Here is a 25912-nt window from a genome sequence, read left to right on the forward strand (position 1 = left end):
AGTGCCCAGTTACAATTGATGTGTTGGACTCCCAACCCACCAGATCCGAACCCAATTGTACACATCGAGGATGTGATTGAACGATCAGAGATCCTCCCTCCTCCTCCTCACCCCCCCCCCCCCCCCCGTAATTTACGTGAATTGGATGCCTTGTGTGTACAGATATGGTGCCAAGTCCCTCCAACGATCTACCAAGTCCTCATTGGTTCCATGACACGGTGCGTCGCCGCTGTTATCCGTGCCAAAGGTAGGCACGCCAGCTGTTAGGCAGGTGGGCATAATGCTCTGGACGATCAGTGAACGTGTGCAAACACTACACTGGCAATAAAATGTGCAGCTGTGGAAGAGCTGCAGTATAATTCTCACGATAGCTATACATCACATCCAGACTGTCTCTCTGACTGATGAGCATCTGGCCTAATACTTTTATGTAACACACATCAAAAACACTTCGAATCATTTCCCAAAACATGGTAAGTAAGTGACGTATAATAGATTAGATTTATCATAATGGATAATCGTGGGTATTTTATGACAGAATACTGACACCGCGCGACCGATACGGTCGCTGGTTCGAATCCTGAATCCTGAATCGGGCATGGATGTGTGTAATGTCGTTAGGTTAGTTAGGTTTAAGTAGCTGTAAATTATAGGGGACTGATGACCTCCCATAGTGCTCAGAGCCATTTGAACCATTTGAATACTGACTGGGCCATGACGCTGTGGAGCTGTAACACGTATCCAGATATAATATTATCTGTTTTAGCCTTACAGAAGAACCTAACACAAACACAAATCAGAAAACATCACGAATCAACCAACTATATCACAGGATTTTTTTATTTATAGTGTCAATTGATGTTCTAAATTTTTTCTAGGTATTATGACAAGGAGTGACATTCCTCGGAGTGGTAGAGCACTGCATCTCCCATGGGCTTAACAAGAACTACAACGGCACAAAGGTGTTTCAGCAGCCGAATGACTTCTGAGATTGTATTCTCTAAGAGCAGTGGAGATCCGACTGCATGACAACGGTTTTCAGTTATGCAAGGCCTGGAAAAAATTTGGAAATTTACGATAAGGTCTTATGGGACCAAGCTACTCAACTCATCGGTCCCGAAGCCTACGCACTACTTAATCTCATTTACACTAACCTACGCTATGGAAAACACACGCATCCATGCTCGAGGGAGGCCTCGCACCTCCGAGGGGAGAAGCCACACGGACCGTGACAAGGCGCCTAGACAGCGCGGCTACCCCGCGCGGCAAGGCCTGGGATCCAGCCTGGAGTATGTTCACATCATATCGTCTGTCCACACTGATACCGTCCCCCGTCTGAACACCTGGAGAAGAAGACGCACTGTCACCACGGCGGCTGAGATCTACACACGGCCGCGACCGCGGAACGACTGCGGCTCCTTATCTGTGGCGGGCCACAGCGCTTCTTCTCTCACCACCCGCTGCTGCGCTTCTCCCACCACTGGCCTCGAGCAACGTGGAGGCTGCTGGAGGGTGTAAATAATGCAGAGAGTCGGCATCCGCCAGAGATCAGGCTGCACGAACGCCTGAAGATGGCAAGAGGTCGGCTCGTCTAAGTTAGCACATTCTGGACGGCACAACCCACCTGAATACCCGAGTGATATACGAAAACATTGCAAAATTGTGAAATTCACACTAAATTATTTTAAAAATTAGACAAACGCTAATCAGTTAAACAGTGGTGTAGGTGTTAATCCAAGTCATGTAGATAAAAATACATGCTGTCCACAATGTTCACAGCACCCCGTTTATCGTCTAGAGATTTCAACTGTACTAAATAAAAATGTGCGCTCCATATACTCGTATGTATTCCGTCTTTGGTTGTGGAATCACACCACTTTCCATTGGATCAAATATTCCTGACTTACAACTCCAATGTATTGGGGGAGAATATTACAATATTTAGAATAAAATAATGTTCCTTTTCTTCACTCTCTCTCCCTTTCTCTCTCTCTCTCTCTCTCTCTCGCACACACACACACACACACAGAGTTCTAGTGGTAGTATGACAGTTCCATGTTTTCACTATGTCTTTAGAATACACCGTTTTTCCACTACTAAAGCAATATGCGGTGTTATTTCATGTTCTATACCAAGTCGTTACATCCCCTCTCTACCGATTACCCCATCTGTACACAGGGTGCAAAAAAAAAAAAAAAAAGAAATGTGTCATGAAATTGTAATACTGGATAGCTGATGCCAGTACATTCCAAAGTTACTAATGTTGTGTAGGTCGATAAAGCATAATTTTTGAACTATGGAAACTTGGAGCCACGCGTTTCGATTAGCCGCGGGATTGCCCTGTTGCCGGATGCTCTGGACAGCGCATGACCACGAATGCTTTGCCTGCCGAAGATTGCGATGTGTCCAAGGCGGCCCGCTCCCTCGGTGGTAGCGCGCCAGCCTTCCACTCTGGGGGCCTGGGGCGAATCCGCCGGGGTCCCGACACATCCACTGTAGTTTCATAAGACGTACCGGGAACAAACCCGTCAACTGCTGTCACTTCGCGTTCAGAAAGTCTTTTACAAATTGTGTCAGCCCAGAAAAGTGTCTTTCTTGTAGCTAGGATATTGTTTACTTAAAGCATGTGCTCGAACTGGCTTCCCTCTGACGCGACACAAGCTTGGTAACGTCGAACGGTGTTTTTCCGATTTCATCCAAAGATTCCTGGCATTGTCCTGATGTGATTGGCGGCATGTTGAATGCGATCCGTTAATCCCTCTTCGTTTCTAGGTTGTTCCCTAGAACCTTTAGGAATCCCCAGAGGAAAAAGTCCAATGGAGTGAGGCGTGGTGATGGCGGCGGTCATGTCCTCCGAGGACTTCTGGCAATTACACTGCTGTCGAAGAGTTCATTTAAATATCCGAACACAGAACCACTGCTGCAACCACATATGTAGCCGTATGTCCAGGAGAAAACTTCCAGGAGGCTGGGTAGAGCTTCTTGCAAAAAGTGAAGATAATTTGCCCCGGTAAGTCGAGGAAGTAGACGGACCGGTCCAGTCAGATGGTCACCAACAATGCCTGTCCCAATGTTGAGCGAAAATCGTTGATGGTGTCCGTGGACGTTCCCCCAGGGGCTCAGCATTCGCTTGCTGAGTACGGGCTTGGCGACCCCGGGGTCCTGAGCTGGGGACTGGTCTGCGCCGCCAGTGTCCTGTCACCGTAACCCCCGGACATGCTTCAGCGACCACCGTACGGCGCGGCGGTGAAATGTTGTGTGCTGCGGGGAATGGCTTGACCGCCTGGATTGTGAGGAAGGCCAACCTCTATAAAAACCCCTCAATCTTTCGGTGTGCTCCGCGCCTAGAAGATGCATGGCTGTTGGGGTGGAACAGTCGCAAGCGGGCAACCTCTGGGGCACCTGCCGCACCCCAGTTGTATAAGGCTTACTCAGGCACGCGGAGCTCTGTCTGAGCGGACTTTTAGTTCCCTAGCTGCTCGTGGGACCGCAATGGACCCTTCGACCTCTACATTTCCCCCTACCAGTGGCTTGGGTGGGCCGCTGGTAGGAAAACACACCCCATCGAAAAAGCGGCTAAGCGCTGCGAGTCCTCCAGCGCCTGGTGTTGCTAGAGATTTAACAGAATGTAGTAACGGAGCACATGCTGATAATCAGAATGTGTTTTTGATTATTAAAAGGAAGGAGGGTAGCTTTGAGAGGGTTTCTCCCTTTTACATCCACAAGGGTCTTGAGGGAATTGCAGGAACACTGAAATCTGTAAAGCGACTGCGCAATGGGACTCTGTTAGTTGAAACTTCTAGTTCCCGTCGCTGCCCTTCGGAAAGCAAATTGTCTAGGAGACTACGCTGTCGAGACCGAGCTCCACTCCACTTTGAATTATAGTAAGGGTGTTGTGACGTGTAGGGACTTGGTGGATATCCCCATAGACGAATTAAAATCTGAATGGGCTGACGAAGGTATTGTTGACGTGCAGCATATTATGAAACGAGTCAATGGGGACCTCGTCAAATCTGACTCGTTTATTCTCACGTTCAGTTGCCCGAGACTCCCAGAGCATGTTAAAGTGGGGTTCTTACGTTTGCCCGTACGGCCATATTTCTCCAACCCAATGCGCTGTTTTAAATGTCAGCTCTTTGGGCATACTACGTTGGGGTGCAATGGGATAGCCACTTGTGGTAAATGTGGTCAGCCTGCCCATGACGGAGCCGATTGTTCATCGCCTGTGAGGTGCGTGAATTGCTCTGGGAGTCACCCTGTCTGTAGCCGGATGTGCCCCATCTATCTCGAAGAACGGAAGGTACAGGAGATTAAAACATCTAAGCGCATCCCCCATGGTGAGGCCAAGAAGCTCTTTAAGGCCATGCAACCTCCTGTGTTTTCAACATCTTTCGCTTCCTCTCTCAAAAAACCGGTACAACTGGCCACTGTTGCTACGCAAACGGAGGTTGCTAGTGTTAGCACTAATACCTGCGCTTGCCAGTGCACTTGTGCTGCTGCGGTTGTTTTGCAATCTGCGGCTCTCCCCGCTACATCGGACAAGGCCGTGGTTGGTGACATTGTGGTACTTCCTGCCTCTCCCCATATGGCGCCTTCTGCCCAGGCGAGTCAACCTCCAACTGTTGACAAGGCTCTGCATTCCAAGCCCCCCAAGACAAAGCCTCAGAAGATGAAGGTTCTGCCACCTGAGGAGACTAGTCAGCGTCGGTCCGATGACGAGGCCATCGTACTGTCTGACATCTCCCGTGGGTCGTCATCGGAGCTTATGGACACTGATGTCGACCGGGGGCGATCTTCTCGCCCCAGGAATAAATCTCCGGCCAGTACGGTCTCTCCTCCAAAGCACAGAGGCAGGGTGAAAGTTCAGCCACCCTGATCACTGGCTCCCATATTACAGTGGAATCTGAATGGGTTCAGGACGCATGTGGCCGAATTACAACTCCTTGTGCCCCTTGTGCTTATGTCTCCAAGAGACACATTTTCGGGCCACTGATTCTCCTTCTTTACGGGGCTATACCGTATATCGAAAAGATGATCTGACGGGGCAAAGGGCAAAGGGTGGTGTTGCGGTTTTTGTCCGTGACATGCACCCCTCATCTGAGCTCCCTCTCGTCACCGACTTGCAAGCAGTTGCAGTTGACATTCTTGTGGGTCGGAGGCTCACAGTCTGTTCAGTTTATTTACCACCTCCGGATGCGATAGACTCTGAGGCTCTCACGGACCATATTAGCCAACTCCCCCGCCCATTTCTTCTTCTGGGGGACTTCAACGCTCATAATGTTTTATGGGGCTCTCCGACTACTTGCCCCAGGGGTCGCATTCTGGAAAGCGTCATGATGTCTGAAGAACTGTGCCTCCTCAACTCTAGTGCTCCCACTCATTTCTGTACTGCTTCCGGGTCGTCATCGGCTATTGACCTTTCCTTTTGCTCTCCAGCACTCGCGGGTTCTGCTCTGTGGGAGGCTGCAGCTGACCTCCATTCTAGTGACCACTTCCCCCTTTGGATTCGCCTCCTCGATGAGGCTGTGGCATTACCAGTGCCGCCCCGGAGCACCTCTGCAGAGCCGACCGGACACTTTTCAGCCAACTGGCTGTTTTGGAACACCGTGCCAGCGTCCGCGAATGGGTAGACCATGTTACAGCCATGCTCTCCCATGCTGCTGAATTGTCAATCCCACGGTCATCCGGTCATCCCAAGAGGAGTCCTGTCCCTTGGTGGACCACTGAGTGACGCTCAGCCATCCGCGCCCGCCGTGCACCACTGCGCCACTTCAAGCGCCGTCCCTCAGCTGACAATCTTGCGGCCTTTCGGGTGGCAAGGGCCAGAGCGCGGCGAGTGATTAAGTAGAGCAAACGACGGTCATGGCAATCGTTCTTGAACTCCATCTCTCGCTCCACTAGTTCTACGAAAGTATGGGAAGCCATCAGGAGGATTTCCGGGAAACTCAGCCAGCTCCCTGTCACGGCATTGCTGCATCAGCGATGTCTCCTCACGGCGCCGAGAGACATTGCCCAGACACTGGCCATGCATTTTGCGGACTCTACCGCCACTATTAACTGTGATCCAGATTTCTGCCGCTACCGCACTGCCATCGAAAGGGGTCACTTGGACTTCCGGTCTCTAAATTCTGAACCCTATAACTGCCCCTTCACAATGTGGGAACTGAATTCTGCGCTGTCTGTGGCTTATGATACTGCGCCTGGTCATGGTCAAATCCGGTACAGCATGCTGCGGCACCTGTTGCTGCCATCTAAGGAAGTTCTGAACTGTTTCAATATGATATGGTTATCCGGCACGCCCCCTGACTCGTGGAGGGAGGCGATTTTGATTCCCCTCCTCAAACCAGGGAAGGACCGAACGCATCCCAGTAGTTACCGGAGTATTGCTTTGACGAGCTGTGTTTGGAAGACGTTGGAACGCATGGTCAACCGCCGCCTGGTTTGGCTGCTCGAGACGAGGCAGCTCCTTAGCCCCTCTCAGTGTGGCTTTCGGAGATGTCGTTCCACTATAGACAACTCGACCCTGCTTGAGGCCGCCATCCAGCATGCCTTTCTACGTAACCAGCATTGTCTAGGGGTCTTCTTTGACATTAATAAGGCCTATGACGCTACTTGGCGCCGCCTTATCCTCAATCAACTCCATGAGTGGGGCTTTCGTGGCCGTCTCCCTATCTTCATTCGGTCCTTTCTTTCTCACCGCCTCTTACGGTATCGGGTAGGTAATGTGCTATCGGATTTGTACGTGCAGGAGAATGGTGTTCCTCAGGGCAGCGTTTTAAGTGTCACCCTCTTTGCCGTCGCTATTAACAGTATCACGTCCACTATCCGGAGTCCTGCCCAATGCTCCTTGTTTGTGGACGATTTTGCTGTTTTCTGTTCTTCCTTCAGTCTTGTCACTGCTAGTCGGCAGTTGCAGCTTACGATAAAGCGCTTAGAGGCATGGACTGCAAAGACGGGTTTTACTTTTTCTGCAGACAAATCTGTGTGTGTTCATTTTAATCGTTCTCGGCATCTTTTTACCTCCCCTGAATTGCGTCTGAGGGACACTGTTCTTCCTTTTAGAGACACTGTGAGGTTCCTGGGCCTCACTTTTGATTCCAAGTTGTCGTGGTTGCCTCACCTTAAAGACCTCAAGGTGCGGGCCCTGAAGGCACTGAATATTTTGAAGTGTCTGAGCCATCGGTCCTGGGGAGCAGATCGGGCGCGTCTGCTGCAGTTTTATAGGGCTTTCGTCCGATCGCGTCTTGACTATGCTTGCACCGTGTATGGGTCAGCAAGGCCTTCGTATCTGAAGATCCTTGACGCAGTACACCATGAGGGTATCAGGCTGGCCACTTGTGCCTTCCGTACCAGTCCCATCCCCAGCCTGTGTGCTGAGGCAGGGGAACCGCCGCTCGCCATCCGGCGGAAACTCCTCATGGTGCGACGGGTGTGTCATTTCCTTGCCTGTCCTACCTCCCCTGCGTACCCTACCGCTGCCCGACCGCCTATGGAACGTCTCTTTTCCAGTCGTCCCAGGGCAACGAGACCATTTGGAATTCGTGCCAAGCATTTGCTTGAGTCCCTTGGTGTGGAGCGTGTGGCCCCCCAACGACAAGGTTTTACTCGCCTGCCTCCCTGGTTGCTCCAGAGGCCCAGCATCCTTCTAGACTTGTCGGAGAACCGGAGGAACTGCACTCCGGCGTTTGTTTTTACCTCCTTATTTTACGATATTTTAAACCAGCATCCGGACCATGTACCTGTATTCACAGATGGCTCTAAACAGGGGGACTCTGTTGGTTGTGCTGTTGTTTTCCCTCATCGAGTCGTCAAGTTACGGCTTCCTGCGGCGTTTACCATCCTCGATACCGAATTGTTTGTAATCTTGCGGGCATTGGAGCAGATGAGATGTGTTCCCAGTCTTAAGTTCCTCGTCTGTTCTGATTCCCTGAGTGCCCTTCAGACCATGCAACACTTGTACCCAGCGGATACGGTCGTCCAGAACATCCATGATGCCCTACTCCATCTGCAACGGCAGGGGAAGGAGGTTTCTTTCTGCTGGGTGTCGCCGCACGTGGGTATTAGGGGAAACGAACTGGCGGATGTGGCTGCCAAAGATGCATGTTCCCTCCCTCACGTTGTTGAATGTGCCGTCCCCCTCCATGCTGTAACCTCCCTTTTGCGTTTTCGTGTTATGCATCAATGGGAAGAGGAGTGGCTGGCAGTTTCTGACAATAAGCTGCGTCTGGTAAAGGCCACTACGCGACCATGGCGTACGTCCTACCAGTCATACAGGCGGGATGAGGTTCTCCTCGCTCGCCTCCGCATAGGGCACAGTTCCTTAACGCATGGTTTTTTACTCCGGCGGGAGGACCCCCCCCCCCCCCCCCCCCCAATCTGCATTGCTTGTGGCGTCCAGATTACTGTCCGCCACATTTTACTTGACTGTGTTTTATTCTCTGACCAGAGGGCGGTGGTTTCTTTGCCACCGGATTTGCCCTCTATTTTGCAAGACGACGCAGCGACTGTGGTTAAGGTCTTACGGTTTTGTGTCCTGTCCAATCTGTTGCCTCGGATTTTAGGGAGAGGGTTTTAATGTGCTGCTGGGTGACTGCCTCACCCAGGTTTTAGGTAAGAGGTCCGCCAGTCACCATTACCTCCTTGTTTCCCTTCGGTTTCTGTTCTCATTTCCCTGTGTTTCCTTTCCTTTTTTAGTGTGTTTCTTCTCCTCTTGTTTTGCCTCTGTATGAGAGCATTTGGAACTGCGTCAGGCCTGTGTCTTTTAGCCGTTCTCCTTGTTCGGTGTCCGTCTTCGTCCCTTCACCGCATGTGTTCCTGTTTCTATGCGTTTGGGCGCTGATGACCACGCTGTTTAGCGCCCGTAAACCTCAAACACACACACACACACACACACACACACACACACACACACACACACACACACACACCGTGGGCGTACGTGACGTGAGGATTTCCCCTTTCCCAGTAATGAACGTTTCTAGTATTGTAAAGGACATCCCGATGGAAGATGCACTCGTGGATAAACAACACATGGCGGGGAAGTCGAGAACTCGTGTAACACGTCGCAGAAACCACCGGCAAAACCCTAGACTGTGTTCATCGTCCGCCACAGGATTTAGGTGTTGTACAGGGTGGAAACTAAATGGATGCTGGCCGTCATCTCTCGAAACCTCCCAGACTAACCGATGAATGACCCCCATGTCATGTCCAACCGACTGAGTACTTGTTGTAGGTGTTTCCTAGAAGCGCTCGAGAATAGTCTTTTCAAATGCAGCATCCCAACGTGTTCGAGGTTTCCCAGCACTACCATTATATCCCACTAGCGAGCTTGTTTCGCCAAGTCGCCGGTGAATTGCTGTAAACGTTTGCGGCTGTGTGTGTCGTCTTGCTTGGTAGTGTTCCTCAAACAAACTTGGAATTCATGTCCATTATCACCGAGCGAGGTGGCGCAGTGGTTAGCACACTGGGCTCGCATTCGGGAGGACGACGGTTCAATCCCGTCTCCGGCCATCCTGATTTAGGTTTTCCGTGATTTCCCTAAATCGTTTCATGCAAATGCCGGGATGGTTCCTTTGAAAGGGCACGGCCGATTTCCTTACCAATCCTTCCCTAACCCAAGCTTGCGCTCCGTCTCTAATGACCTCGTTGTCGACGGGACGTTAAACACTAACCACCACCACCACCATGTCCATTAGCGTCGGGTAGTCTATAAACAAAAACCATATCTCGTTGTTCTTGAAACAATACTGCACCGCCATGGTTAGTGTATGACCAAATCGCAGGCTACGTGTGTGTGTTCCGAAGTGAGGCTTACGTGCGAATGCCCCCGGCGTGAGGTGGAGACAAAAAGCAAGGCCTATTCGACACGTGTGCGTATCATGTTGGGGCGACGGACGTTTGTATGTGTGAACCAGCAGGGCAATCCCACGACCAGTCGGAGCGCGTGGCGTCAAGTTTCCGTGGTTTAAGAATGGTGCATTGTCGGCCTACACAACATCAGGAGTTTTGGTTCCTACTGGCATCAGCTATCCAGGGTTAAAATTTCGTGACACAGTTTTTCTCCACCCTGTATATATATATTTTAACGTCGAAGTGTAGGAGTGGCGTCATGTGTTTACCTCCATCACCCTGTGTTAAAAACAACATATACTTTTTCCAAGGAGTGTGCGAGCTCTCTCTAGCTCAGTCAATTTAGGAGCTGTTGTTGCTTGTCGTTACTGGACCCATACCGCGATGTCCCTGGAATATCCACATCACTGCACACACTAAACAGTGTAATTGGGTTGCAAGTCCAACCTCACTTAGAAGGCATTGCGAGAAGTACACGGGACTGGAAGTGTTGTCATCATGACCTTTCTTTATCCGAAGTGTTTGCTACCTCTGTGAATAATCACCATCAGTAAAAAAAATTCCTTTTGGTAGTCATTCTGATCATACTGCCATGCTAAGAGGCATTCCAGTGTTAGCCCTACCCATTTCCGAATACTGTGGCTCTAAAACAACTACTTCTGGAGAATGAAAGTAATTACTGTTGACTTGTGTAGAAGTAAACACATCCCAGGTAATCAGAAACGATAATGGGTTACACGAACTACCAAGGAGAGTTACTGATAGTAGTATTACAGAGTTCTATTTTGCTCTGCTGGGTGGTTTTTCATTCACCATAAGCAATTGACAGATCTAACAGAGCATTTGCTATTACAGTAAGGGCTGGCTACTCCTTTAAGCAGTTCGCCAGCCACGTTGCGGGGGGTAGCGGTGGAGGCGGATACTTCCTATAGAACCGAGGATGGGAGAAATGTTTCTATAATTTACAGTTACTATATTTCGCCAAACCACAACCTTCGCAGACTTTTTCTGAGGCGCTGCTGTTTATTTATTTATTTTTTTTTCTTTTTTTTTTTTGCGGATGAGTCACACTGGCTGCATTACTTACTATGTGTGTGGGCCAGCAAGTGCGATAGCAATACACTACGTCTCACTAAAGCTCTCGTCTATCTCAGTATAGTTATTAAAATCAATACTGTAAAAATGGAAATTACAATGATATGAACAGGTAAGTGGGAGAGATGTGCAGAGACTAATGCAACTGCGTTTATTTTTTTTTATGTAAACAAAAAGTATTTCTCGCTTTTCCCGTTTGTGGGGGAATTTGTTTACATTTTCCTTCTTAGACTGTCGAAAGAATTTTAGCTTGGTGAGCGTTGTTGCAGTGAGTTATTTAATCATAAGAATATACTTTTTTGCAACAATGGCGAACAGGTTGTCGTTAAAATGATTTGATTGTTTCGAACAATATGTAGTCTTAATAATAATAGTTATGATCGATCTAATCTAAAGCTATTTATCTCTTACACAATACGTTTCGTGTTTGCAGACGTTCCTGCAATAAAGTGGGAACACCTTCCAAAAAAGAAAGGTTGATCATGCGGCCTTAAGATGTAAGATGATTTTTGTTGTAAAGGAGATAAAGCAAAAGGAATGTGAAGGCCAGGAAGGTTGCGCTTCCATTTTTACAAATTACCTATCTGATGCTCATAACAGTGTGTACTGCAAATCAGGAATGTTACTTCGCCCGACATTTACCCACCTCGCTTGATCTTATTTATAATTATGTATCACTTGCTTACCACTTTTCGAGGACTGATTCGAATGTTTGGTCAATGATGAGCAACAAATAACCATTTACCACTCCTAAGCGTAGTATTCTCAGTAGGGATGTGACGGGTTTCTCATCATATGGTGGAAGAGAAATCCATTGGGCGATGTTTAAGGATGGGATGGGGAACAGGTTGCATGAATGCGGACTAATGCATGGACATAAAATGTCGAGTAACGTTAATGTGACCATTTGTCAAAAGTCTGAATAACCTTCTGCAGCGCAGACTGCTGCGAATGCGCAAGAAGTGAGTCAGTGAGGTTCTGGAAGATAGCGACGTTGATGTGGAGCCATTTTAACTCAAATACCGTGGCCAGCTGCACTAGGTTTCTCAGTTGAGGATCAATGGCGCAATCAGCCTCATAAAGGCGACCCTACAGATTTTCGATTAGGTTTAAATCCGGGGAATTTGGTGATCGGGGGAGTATGTGAAATTCATCCTGGTGTTCTTTGAACCGCGCACGTACACTGCAAGTTGTGTGATACTTTGCACTGCGCTGATGGTAGATTTGATGCTTCCCAAGGATAACACCTACACGTGTTGATCCACTGAGCCTTCGAGAATAACCACATCACCCATCGAACGCCATGAAAACATTCCCGCGGCCAAATTGCACCCTACTCCGGCCTGGAGTCTTCCGAAGTCTGTTGCAGTGCGTTTGCTCTCAAGCGTTTCAAAGCGATGGAGCATAAAACGCGAGTCATGTGAAAACGTCACCCGTCCACCACTGCTCGTTTGTCCAGTTGCGGTATTGGCGTGCATATCTCAGCATCCATTGCGGATGAAGAGCAGCTGGTACAGGTGCACCAATCAGGAGCCTGCTGTGAAGGCCCATACGCGGAAACGTTTGCTGAACGGTCCTTCCGGAGACAGCTGTTGGTGGCCCGTTCAAAATGGCTCTGAGCTCTATGGGACTTAACGTGTGAGGTCACCAGTCTCCTACAACTTACAACTACTTAAACCTAACTACCCTAAGGATATCACACACATCCAAGCCCGAGGCACGATTCGAACCTGCGACAGTAGCGATCGCGCGTTTCCAGACTAAAGCGCCTAGATCCGCTCGGCCACTGCGACCGGTGGTAGACCGTTAGTTCATCTGGAGCGTCCGTTGCCCGACAGTTGCACGCCTATTCGACTATACACATATCCACAGCAATCATTAACCCCTGTCATCTTTCGCCCGAGATGTGTCACTGTTGCCTCGAAGTCAGTATTGGATAGCGTCCTTTTGCCATACTTAAATACGGCGGCATGCAAACAATTAACAAGTTTAGTCTTTTTGGAAATGCTTCCCCCTTGGCCCGAAAGCCAAGGATCGTGCCCTTTTGGACGTCGGACAAATAGCTCCATTTCCGCTTTACGACAACGGCTGCAGTCTTCCCCGCGTCCTCCGTACACGTTTTACATACCTTCCACTGCTGTTGCTGCCAGCTGTCATCTGTGAACGGTTCCCGTCGAACTTATTTTGTGGCCACATTAGTGTGACTGGACAGTGTGCATCCCTAGCCTTACAAACTGCCGTGGGTGTGTGTTGTTGCCAGAACTCTAACAATATATGAGAACCAGGAAGAGGAGAATTCGTGGTAAATACCAATACTTTACACCTAATGATTTTATTGTATCGTGGACTCATAGGAACGCGTAGACGTATTTTTGTTCATATGTTTGTATGGGGAAGTCAAGCAGCTCAGAGACATAATCAACGACATACACTAGCCATGTACCGAAGATAATTTTGGAAGATTTTTTTAAGCCCATCCACTGGCTGTCTCACGTCGGTAGCAGGTAAACGCTACTATCCTTATTAAGCGCCGGTTAGTTGCAATGCCGCCAGTGTGTGGGTGATACTCTGCCACTGTTTTCTTACCGATCATTGAATGACATCTGTGTTCTACATATTGTGACTGGGGGAGGGAAGAAGAATTTTATGACCATTACTGCTAGCGACATACAGATCGGTGATTCCATCCATTTATCAGTTTTGCGTTGGACATTATCATCGGTTACGGTTAACCAATGTCTGTGGGTTGAGACCATTATAAGTGCTGGTGTTTATGCAAGTATAAGTGGTTGCACTAAACGAAGGCAGTGCGCGCAAAAAAATAAATAAATAAATAAAATAAAATATAAAATAAATCTCTCTCTCTCTCTCTCTCTCTCTCTCTCTCTCTCACACACACACACACACACACACACACACACGCACACGCAAACAGGACAGAGGAGATCTAAATTACAATTGGTGAATATGTAGTCCCAGGGTTTTCGTATGACAGTCAAATGCGCGAACTGCTGTGCTACCATGTTGGTTTGCCACAACGTGTCACTGTCACCATGTAGACAAAAGGGCTGAGAGCCGTGACTTGCTGCGATGTTCTTGGCAGGTAGTTTCTCGGTCGACGTTACACGCTTCGCGGCGTCCTGGTTGGCTGGCGCCCTCTGCTTAGGACGGTCGCGGCTCGCGAGGCGAGGCGCGTTCGGGGGCAGTGACGGGGACTCGGTCGGCGGCAGTGGCACAGGGAAGACAGGAGCAGTGAGTCGGCGGCAGTGGCACAGGGAAGACAGGAGCAGTGAGTCGGCGGCAGTGGCACAGGGAAGACAGGAGCAGTGAGTCGGCGGCAGTGGCACAGGGAAGACAGGAGCAGTGAGTCGGCGGCAGTGGCACAGGGAAGACAGGAGCAGTGAGTCGGCGGCAGTGGCACAGGGAAGACAGGAGCAGTGAGTCGGCGGCAGTGGCACAGGGAAGACAGGAGCAGTGAGTCGGCGGCAGTGGCACAGGGAAGACAGGAGCAGTGAGTCGGCGGCAGTGGCACAGGGAAGACAGGAGCAGTGAGTCGGCGGCAGTGGCACAGGGAAGACAGGAGCAGTGAGTCGGCGGCAGTGGCAAAGGGAAGACAGGAGCAGTGAGTCGGCGGCAGTGGCACAGGGAAGACAGGAGCAGTGAGTCGGCGGCAGTGGCACAGGGAAGACAGGAGCAGTGAGTCGGCGGCAGTGGCACAGGGAAGACAGGAGCAGTGAGTCGGCGGCAGTGGCACAGGGAAGACAGGAGCAGTGAGTCGGCGCTTGGTGTACTGCGAGCACGCTCGGTGTTGACACTCCGGCGCCTGGGTCTGGCGGCGAGCCGGACTGGAGTGTGGAAGCAGTCACCGGGCAACATAGGTTCTGTTTAAGAGTCGTGTCCATCTTGAATCCTGAGGAGGGCGCGGGAGTTTACCCTGCCGTGCATGTTAACACAGAACTTCTCGACTGGCTTTAAATGTTGAACTACTTTGTGGTGGAACTTCTGCATGTGATTGCTCCGTGTAACCACGTTGATTTTCGCTAGTCATTCCTTAAACCACCTGCACGTGGGTCCGGGATGGGTACTGAGAGTCCATGTAACTGCACTGTGCCTTGGTTCCGTTCTATTTATCTTGAATTACAACTGTTACTGGTATTCGGCGGTTCTTTTTCTATTATTATTGTTAGTATGTTAAGTGGTCAGTTTCATGAATCAAAGTTTATTCTCTGTATAAAACTTCAGCCGTTAATTTAAGCTGGAATTGCAAACTTCTATCTTATTGCCACCGTCAAGCGATGCTTTAATATGTAAGGTTGCGTGTGGATTTGTTGGCCGTTTTCACCTTGAACTAGTTGTGGTTTATAAATTTATCGAGTGAAATTTCACGTAATTGGATACTGTTTAATGAACTATTGTTTTAAAAGTAACTGCTGTTGTCACTCTACAACGGCTAGCATCTCTTCCTGCATTTGGCGCTACCCAGTGCTTGGCCGTTGGTTTTAGTATTTTGGCGAAATCTGTATTAATAGTGGGTCTGTGTGCTCCAGAAGCCGTTACTGGTGTGCGCAGGCTCTCCTGCCTGTTGTTGCCACATGAGCTCTCGAGCACGGAATTCAGACGCGCGGCGACGTGAACGCCAGACGTCGAAAATGTGCTGATTGCCGTGTCGATCTTTCAGACCATCATAACATCATATTGCCGAATGTTTTCCGCTCTAGTTAATTCCCGTAATTATTAGGTTTAAAAAAATACTAAAATAGCAATATCTCATAAGTTTGACAAATTGTTATTTTTCATATACACAAGGCCTGATAATTGACTTCATTTCACAACTAGTGAGCTCAGATCTGCAGTTATCTTAAGGCTACATTACCGTAAAGTATTTTTTTTTATTAATATGTGGATGGCCCCGTAAGGCTGTTTTCTTTTAGTCTTTTTATTCTCATTGCTTTCATACAATTGTATGATCGGGTTAGATCACCGCAATTTTCAAATGCTAATTAATCATTGTCTTGTTACCAGTGTTCTGTTTCAATTAACGTTGGTGAAAATAAATTTTTGTATCCTCAAATGGTCTTCAATTAAATAGTTCAACTCGATATTGTGAAGTACTGGCAACAGTATACCATAGAGTTTGGCTGCTTGTGTTACAGAACAACGGAGAGGCAGGTCTAGAGAAACTCGACTGACCGCTACGAAGGCCGCCGTGTTGACGGGGTAGAGGTGTCCCGCCGTCATCAGCAGTGGCTTATGAGCGCGCGCCATCACGATGGACAGCGCCCTCTGGAAGGCGGCGCCGGCGCCCACCCAGTGGCTGCTGTACGCCGCCAAAGACAGCGCCTCACCCTGACAACAACGGCAGCCACACGGTAGAGCGCATCCTCTGAGATTTTTCTAGACTGCAGTCTTTGTGTTATCAGTGTCAAATCGTTTGTGATCGGAGGCTACGGTGCTGGCTTTAAGAGCTAGCGACTTTCCTTGTGAAAGTAGCTGTCTTACTGTACCTGGTGGGAAAAATCTTGTGAAAGTCCGGGCGAGAAACAGCACTCTCCACAGCAGTGTTATTAGTGAAAGGAGGAGTGATAAAGGTCCCGATATGGAAACAGTTCGGTGGAGCGAGAGGAGTCACAGGATCTGGCGGTAGCCATTTTGGCCACAGGTGGTAGGCCCAGCAGGAAGTGGTTTCACAGTGGTTAGTGCTTTGGAAGTCGACGGTTCGTCTCTCAGTGACAGACAAAGCATTTATTCCAACAGAAAACCAAGAAGAATTTGAAAGTGTGACACTCTGAGATGTTTTTCCAGTTTCCTAGCCAACTGTTAAGATTTAATGGGTACACATGTGGTGGACGTGCAGAAATCGCTTATCAGTTCGGGGAGTCACTAATTAGTTTATAGTGATACAAAGAGCCTGAAGTGATAGTGCAATCGGCAGTGGTCAGGTGACGAAATGTGTCTGAGATATATGCTCTGACGGAAGTGTTACACACTTATGTGTTTTCTTCAGTGGGTCTCATTTCATTTCTGTAAATATGGTTTTCTCTTTTAGGTCTAAAAATTGTAACATATGAAATTGCATTTTATTTTGATTGCTGTCCTGTAACTACATTCCTTGTGAAGATGGCATCGTACAAGTTGGCTTGATTTCATGTGTTATTATGCGTTACGTACCTGAGAAGTAGTTGAAAGATTTTGCTTAAAGAATTATTATTTGTGAACTACTTTTCGAAGAGGAGCAGTGATACAACTTCTAGACTTCCACTTCACTCTCATCACGTATCACACGTTGTCATAAACAACAACCAGCTCTAGGAATAGTTATGTCGTCACATTCATCGAAAGATGCTCTGTTCCGGGCGCCGGTCACTTATTAATAATTTTTTGTCCATTGTGGCGACAATTTTGAGTCTTAAGAGTGAAAGGTGAGAGAGAGAGAGAGAGAGAGAGAGAGAGAGAGAGAGAGAGAGAGAGAGGAGGGGGGGAGGGGCGATGGAGGGAGACGGAGAGGCACGCGAGGGCAAGGGAGAGAGTGAGGAATGGAGGGGTTGATATCCAGGTGTTCTTCGAGACGAAGATGTGCCATCGAACAATTCATTTAAATCGCACATTAATAAGAGGGGATAATTCCTCAAAAACTGAAAATGCGAGTTTGTCGGTTTCTTGAGACACAGATGAATTAATTGGAATTAAAATTGGAGCCCGCCTTTGTCTCGCTGCGTGTAGAGATCGGATTTAAATCTCCATTGATTCTAATAGGGAGTAACTCCTGAGTTGTCACGTTTCTAAAGCAAACTTTCGGCAGACCTGGAATCATTCTGAACGAACTGATGATTCCTCTTGAAAATTTACAATGTTACGACGAACAGCTCACATTTCAAATAGACGGAAAGAGAAAAAAAGAAACAAAAGAAAGGCAAGCTTGATTTCTTTTGACTATGCTATGGATTTTGAAGGAACAGAACACGAAAATGGAGCTATGTTGTACTGTGTTACTGAGGACCAAGGTAAGAAAGGACATAATGAATTGAGCACCTTTCTATACTGTCACACTGAGTATTTTGTCCGCATAAGAGAACTCTACTTGTTCGTCAATAAATGTGGTGCTCTACATCACAATCATACAATTACTATAACGTTGTTGCTCTATTTAAACGGTGACAGTTTTGATAAAATGTACCACTGTTTCCCCATCGGACAGTACTCTCCTCTACTATCAGTACGTGACTTTCATGTCCAGATCAGGATATCTCACTCACTACTGGATCATGCCACATCGCTCCTTATACAACAAAAGCAAGACAAATAGATGAATTTAATACCATGATGGATGGAAAGGGGTTTTCATCTTAACGGAAGCAATGGGAAGAGGCACAAGAGATGCGGACGAAATATCATTTGCTACCTGTTAGCTTCTGTATTATGAGCACAGTTCAAAAAAATAAAAGCCTAACAGCTGCTAAGCCCTATATCGGTGGTCTCTGATTCCATATCTTTACATTAATGAAAGTCCGGAGATATTTACCCAATAAGAACATTGGGCTTTCTCATACAGAAGCCTATAGTGGGAAATTCCCCATTAACAAGAAGAAAGATGATGTCGGAAGGAAGGAAGATTGAGATTAACGTTCCGTTGACATCGAGGTCATTAGAGACGGAGAACAAGCTCGGATTGTGTCAAGGATGGGAAAGGATTCCGCCGTGCCCTTCCAAAGGAACCATCCCAACTTTTGAGTGGAGCAATTTAGGGAAATCACGGAAAACCTAACTCTGGATGGTTGAAAACGGGTACAATTGATCGTTCTTCCGAATGCGAATCCAGTGTCCTAACCACTGCACCACCTCGCACGGTGGTTGATGCTGAGAAACAACTGATGTATATTACATATCGAGAGCATCAATACTCTGTGATAAGCTGAAGACGTCGCCTTTAACAGGAGCGGATGAAAATGATTGAAATAGCAAATCATTTTTTACATCATGTTTTGTATTCATTTTTGTATAAACTTAATATACTCGTAGCTTTGTGAACAAGTCGCGAGTTACGATTTGTAACTTTTGTACGAACGTAGGGCAGTTTTTTGAATACATAGAGTTATAAACGTAATATTAAACATATTCAATGGTTTAGATTCAAGAGCATTGAGAAACAGTAAATTATTTTGTTATCATTTATATGCACTTCATGTCAAGCTGATGAATGCCAATTTTTCTGTTTTAATCATTCATTAAACAGAAGTTTTTACTTCTCATGTAATTTTAAGTGTCTTAAAATATTTTTGCTTCCTCATTTATTGTTATAATGTGATAAAAATTACCATAGCAGCTATAAATAATGTTCATACTAACAAATGATTTGTTTCAAATAAATTGTTTCAAACAGCAGAAAGGAATTCGGAATTAAACTGTAAAACAAGGCTGTGGAATGATTTTTCTTCTTCCTGAACAATTTACTAAATGAGTTGTCTTTTGAAAATAAGCGATATTCATTCCCGTTGAAAATGTTGCTTCTTCGCTTACAATTTGTGTTTTGTATTCGTTCAAAAATTTATTTCGTTGTACTACTTATTTTACCGTGTGTATATTCTGTTCTGTTTTTAAGTTTTTCACAGAGATTACCGTTTGACCTCAGGACCTTGACATTAGTTCCAATTTCCCTCTAAGAGATGAGCAAAAGTTGAGTGTGTACAGCTAAGGCTTTGAGAGGCTCAGAAAGTAATGTTTGTGCTCCAACATCTGCTTGATTTATATTAATTTAGTACTTAAGAATTAAAACCATGATGCACGTTCAGACATTTTCGGCCCACGACACTACTGGCTGCTGTTGGCGGCAGCGGCGCACCTGCACTTCACTTGTCGCGCCAGTGACCGACGTTTCTCTGTTCACACCTACACAAATATGTCTATGCGTATATGCATCTATGTGAATAAAAATATAAATGTTCGTATGTTAAAACTCGTGTATGTTCGGAAGTTCTTCACCGATTCCTTTGAAATTTTTCCACAACGTTGCAGTCGAATGCTAGTATGTTTTACATACCCGTTTCTAAAATACTATTAAATGTAATATATAAATAAACACGTAATATATTAAGGGGAAACATTATTATCAAAAAATCTACATAAGTACCTGATCGATTCACTTCAAATAGTGAAACGTTATTAGCAAACAGAAAAGTTGCGTTTATGGCTTATCGACTTATGATTTGAATACTACTATAGAATCTGAATTTTCAATATCAAGGTTCAAGATCAGCGATATGAGTGAAGGGGAGATGGACAGAGGGGCGTGAGGATAAGGCAGAAAGGACGAGTGAGACAGAGAGAGGAGACAGGAGGTGATGAAGAGAGAGAGGGAGGGGAAGGTAGAAAAGGGTGAGGAAACGTTGGACAGAGTGAGTGGGAGCGACAGGCGGCAGGATGAGATGGAGAGAGAGGAGGAGGAGAAAATAGACAGAGAATGGTGGCCAGGAGATACATAGATAGATAGATAGAGAGAGAGAGAGAGAGAGAGAGAGAGAGAGAGAGAGAGAGAGAGAGACAGGTGCAGGAGGAGATCGGGAGAGACGGGGGAAGAGTAGATTGGCGGAGAGAGGCGGCAGAAAGTGACTGACATAGAGAAGGGGAAGGAGGAGATTAGGACGTGTATCCAATTCCCACACGTGTTACAAATGTTTGCTTCCACTAGTGTTTCTTTCGACATCAACGCTCGGCCGGGAAAAGATAGTAAACATACGAATTCATCTTTTTATGGGTCTTATGTTCAAAAAATTAAATAAAAAACTGTTCCCATTCTGACAAAGGTTTATGAGAGATTTTCCTTGATTGTATGGCAAATATTGAAACTGGAAACGTTTTGCAACTGAATCTACCTTTGTTTCCCCACTACCAGATCACCTGTACTGGCTGCGAAGTCCCTAATTGTGTAGGGTCATTGCTCGAATAGCCCATTGTAATTTTAGGTATAGAGAATGAAACGTACTTCGAAAAAAGCTACAGATCTTAAGTGGTGGCTGTGATGGGCTAGGTGGTACAGCACTTGTCTGCCGCACTGGAGGTCCTGAATTCTAGAGGAGGCGAGCATTTCTCCCGCACCATTCCCTCCAGGACGGCCTGGAATTTACTCAGGCTGCTGCCAAATGAGTACTGGGTAGTTTTCTCGGGGGGCGGTCGGCCACCCCACCATCACCCTCCTAGTGCCGCGGGGGAGAAAGGCGGCACTCTGTCTGCAGCCAGCCCAGCAGCCCACTCATGGGCTGTGCGCCAGAAGCTTTCACGGGTCCTAAGTAAAGGAAGACTAAACAGGAATTAGTGGAGCTATTTCTGTCGCAGTGCTACTACTGTAAACAACTCATCGCAGTAAAACTGCAGTTTTTCAACTACATCCGCTTCAGAGAGAGCAGGAAATATCACATTTATCCGATTTAACGGCGACCCAGGTAAATATCTTCAAAGTTAGTCACTCCCTGCTCTCGGAACTTCTTCATCTCCTGCACCCCTTGCCTGACGTCACACCCACTAGCTATCAGAGTCTGCGTTTACTGCACCATATACAACGTCACATACATCTCTTCACACATATTGAACTGCATTATTATATTTTAGCAAAGGTTGTGAATTGTACTGTCAGAAGAATCAAGCCTGACAATTCTGCAGCTGGTTTCGGATTACTTTGCCAATTTGTACACAGTAACACTTGTAACCCTGGCTAGCGACGCAGGGACGTGAGCTCAACCACGGTCTAATCCGTTTGCTGGACTATTGACCACTGGTTCGACACAGCAGCCCGTCTGAGCAGTCCCCACACCTCCTATCAGAAACTGAACACCAGGACGGAGAATAATGGTTGCAGTGTGTGCAGATAACTGGCACACTAGTGTCCTCATAGCTTTGACTACAATTACATCGAAGAGCCGGTATGGGCATTTAGCTACGGAAACAACAGTCACAATTTGTTAGTAAAGTAGTACAGCCCTACCTGCTGTGTGATGACGTCAGCCGTCCAGCAGTAGAAGTAAATCTCGGCGCTGTAGAAGGGCAGGATGAGGGCGTACTGCAGGGCCGTGAGGGCGTCCTTAATCTGCACACACACACACACACACATATCAGATACAATTTCTTGATACACTTTCTAGCAAGATGAAGGACATACTACTATCCAACGGAGGGGTGACATGTTTATCAGGGCACAACACTGCAATGAGGTTGCGATACAAATGGCTTATTGTTAGCTATGTATCATGTTGGTCTGTAGTTCCCTGTGGATGCATGAGGGACAAGTTGAGATGTGTATAGTCCACCTTTTAATCCTTTCACCAACTTGCACTTCTTCCTTAGTATGCATTTACTGATGGTTGACTGGTTTCCTAGTTGCTGAGCTAAGTGGCAAGCAGTTGGTCGCTCGGGAGTACCAACTTCTCTGAGGTGTGGGTCGCGCTCAGTGACTTCAGCACTACCTAGATGCAGAACTCTGCGGTCAGAGTACAGAACTGCAAATTCGTGTCGTCGCTATCGTGCACCGCGTTGTACTGAGACCATTTTCACCGATCTGTAAGTGATTAAAGATGATTTACCCATTTCAGGTTATATACCTACTGTCAAGAACTAAACCGGTGACAAGCAGCAAATTATCTGATTATTTGAAAGAGCAATTCCTTACTACACGTAAGTTACAAATTTTACAGCTTATCTCGCAGATTTGTACGTGAATATACAATTTATTGCTCCAGAAAATTTTGATAGCTTTCTATCTACTCTCTGCATATCCAGCACGAAATTGACAAGTATTTCCAACTCTGGTCCCGAAATCTATTAATGTCACTTTATCCATGTATCTGTGTTGTCAGACAGCCGAAGTGGCGCAGTTCTAGGCGCTGCAGTCTGGAACCGTCAGACCGCTACGGTCGCAGGTTCGAATCCTGCCTCGGGCATGGATGTGTGTGATGTCCTTAGGTTAGTTAGGTTTAACTAGTTCTACGTTCTAGGGGGCTAATGACCTCAGAAGTTGTGTCCCATAGTGCTCAGAGTCATTTGAATCCGTGTTGTCAAAGTAAACACCTTGTAGGACCAATACGTGTAGTTAATTGTCCTGAAAGTTGGATAATTTATGGGCTTTTGAACTAAATACAGGGTGTTTCAAAATAATATACATATACACTCTTTCAAATTTAATATCTCCTTCTTTAAGATACACAGCAAAGAAAATGGCGTCGTAGGCATTAAGCCGTAACTCCCAAGGTGGCTATGCTCAAAATTACATTCTACCACACAGAATGTTTGACAACGATTTAGAATTGAGCGAAATGTTGTTTCTTATCGAATAACATCCCCAGATAGCTCAATTTGCTCTCTTAGATCATCGACTCCTACATCAACATTTACATGAAAACCCTGCAATTCACACTTAAGTGCCTGGCAGAACGATCACCTGTATACTATTTCTTTAACGTTACGCTTCCGAACAGCGTAAGAGAAAAACGAACATATAAATCTCTCCGTATGGACTCTGATTTTTCTTATTTTATTACGATGATCATTTCTCCCTATCTAGGTGAGCGTCAAAAAAATACTTTCTCGTTCGGAGGTATGGGTCGGTGACTGAAACTTCGCGAAGGTGTCTATCCGCAACGATAAACGCATTTGTTTTAATTATTGTAACCCAAACGCACAAGTCATATCCGCGTCTGTCCCGTATTTCGCAGTAATACAATATGGGCTGCCCTTCCATGAACTTTTTCGTCGGTCCTTTTCTTTCATCAACTTGTAATTTGCTGTCACTGTTTTAATTTACAGTTTTTACCCTCTACAACTCCAGCTAGTACCATCAAAGTCATTCCCTGATGTGTTAACAAATGTCCTATAATCCCGTCCTTTCTCCTTCTCAGTGTTTTCCACATATTCCTTCCTCCCTGATTCTGCACAGAACCTCCTGATTACTTATCAGTCCACCTATTTTTCAACAATCGTCTGTAGCACCACATCTAATATGCTCCGATTCTCTTCTGTTCCGGTATTTTCCACAGTCCATGTTTCACTACCATACATACCATGCTGTGATCCAAACGTAGATTCTCAGAAATTTCTTCCTCAAATAAGGCCTATGTTTGATACTAGTAGACTTCTCTTGGCCAGGGACGACCTTTTCGCCAGTCTGCTTTTGATGTCCTCCTTTTCCCGTGCCCCATGGGTTATTTTGCTGCCTTGTAGCAGAATTTCTTACCTTCATCTGCTTCGTGATCACCGCTTATGATGCCAAGTTTCTCGCTGCTTCCATATCTGTTACTTCTCATTACTTTCGTCTTTCTTCAGTTTACTCTCAATCCACATTCTGTACTCAATGAACTGTTCAGTCCTTGCAGAAGATCCTATAATTGTGCTTCTCTTTCACTTAGGATAGCAATGTCGACAGCAACTCTTATCATTGATATCCTTTCATCTTGAATTTTAATTCTACTCTTGAAATTAATTCTCTATACATCGGAGAAGCAATGACGGAAACAAAAGAAAGTCTTACACTCTACTGAATCCACGCTTCGTTCTTGGTCTTCAATACCACGCAGCAGTACTCCAGAAGAGAACAGACAAGTGCAGTGTAGGCAGTTTCTTTAGTAAACCTGTCGCATCTTCTGCCAATAAAACGCAGGCTTTGGTTCACCTTCAGCACAATAGCTTCTACGTGATCGTTTCAGATTAAGCTGTTCGTAGTTATAATCCCCAGATATTTAGCTGTACTGGCAGCCTTTAGAACTGTTAGATTTATAGCGTAACCAAAATTTAATGGATTCCTTTTAGTACTCACGTCGATGACCTCACACTTTCCATTAATTAGGATTAATTTCCACTTTTTGCGTCATACAGATATTTCGTCTAAATTATACCGCAATTGGTTTTGATATTCTGATGACTTTACTAGTCAGTAAACGATACCATCATTTGTAGACAGTCTAGATGCCCTGCTCAGATCGTCTTCCAAATCTTTTATATTTGTTAAGAACAGCAGGTGGAACCCCGAATATCACTACTATTTTACCCGCTGACTTTCTGGGCTTTCTGACAGCTAATCACGAATCCTGTAGCATAATGAGACGATACTCCGTAGGCTCGCACTCTTATAAGGGAGCGCTTGTGAGGAACAGTGTCGAAAGCCTTTCGGAAATCTAGAAATGTGGAACCAATCTGAGATCTCCTGTAAATAGCACTCAATTACTCGTGTGAATAAAGAACCAGCTGTGTTTCATAAGAACGATATTTTCTGAATTCGTGCTGACTATGTGTCAATGGGTCATTGTCTTCGAGGTAGTTTATAATGCTCGAACACCCTTCTCCATATCGACGTCAGTGATATGGGTCTTCAGTTCAGCGGATAACTCTTATTTCCTTTCTTGAGTATTGCAAAATCCCGTGCAACTTTCCAGCATATAATGTAGGTATGTTTCTTTTGTTGAGCTAGTGGTTGTATATAACAGTTAAGTATGGAGCTATTGTATCAGGATATTCTAAGAGCAACATAATTAGTGCATAATAAGAAACGGAAGAGTATCCATTATTAAGTGATTTAAGTTTCTTCGCTGCACCGAGTACATCTACTTACATGTTGCTCATGTTCGCAAATTCGTATTTTGGAATAATTACTTCGCCCCATTGATGAAGGAACTTCGGAAAACCGTGCTTAGTAACTGTAGCAGCGCTGTCATCGCTACCATTACCACTGCTATCGGACAGTGAAAGTTTTTTTTGTATTTTGCTACTGGTGTACTTTACATAGCGCCACAACTTCTTTGGATTTTGAGAGTTTCGTTGTGGAAACTATTAAAAGCAATTCGCACTGAAGTTTGCGCTAATTTTCTAGCTTCGGTAGCACATCGTCATTCCTGCACATTTTACGTTCTTTCAAAGTTGGCATTCTTTTCGTTTTTTCTGTAACAGTGTTACGTCCTGTTTTGTGTACCATGGGAAATCAATTCTGTCTCTTAGT

General features: G+C 46.2%; 1 protein-coding gene across 1 annotated transcript in view; it reads right to left on the reverse strand.

The window, feature by feature from the left end:
* The window catches only part of LOC126335623 (odorant receptor Or2-like), a 120755-nt gene that overhangs the window by 22544 nt on the left and 72299 nt on the right, over positions 1–25912 (reverse strand). The window contains exons 6-7 of the mRNA XM_049999077.1: positions 21917–21919; positions 16135–16290 (exon numbers count right to left, since the gene is read on the reverse strand). Of these exons, the coding sequence (XP_049855034.1) occupies positions 16135–16290; positions 21917–21919 (159 nt within the window). The remainder of the gene's footprint in view (positions 1–16134; positions 16291–21916; positions 21920–25912) is intronic.

The sequence above is a fragment of the Schistocerca gregaria genome, chromosome 2 (genome assembly GCF_023897955.1).
Source record: "Schistocerca gregaria isolate iqSchGreg1 chromosome 2, iqSchGreg1.2, whole genome shotgun sequence".
Lineage (NCBI taxonomy): Eukaryota > Metazoa > Arthropoda > Insecta > Orthoptera > Acrididae > Schistocerca > Schistocerca gregaria.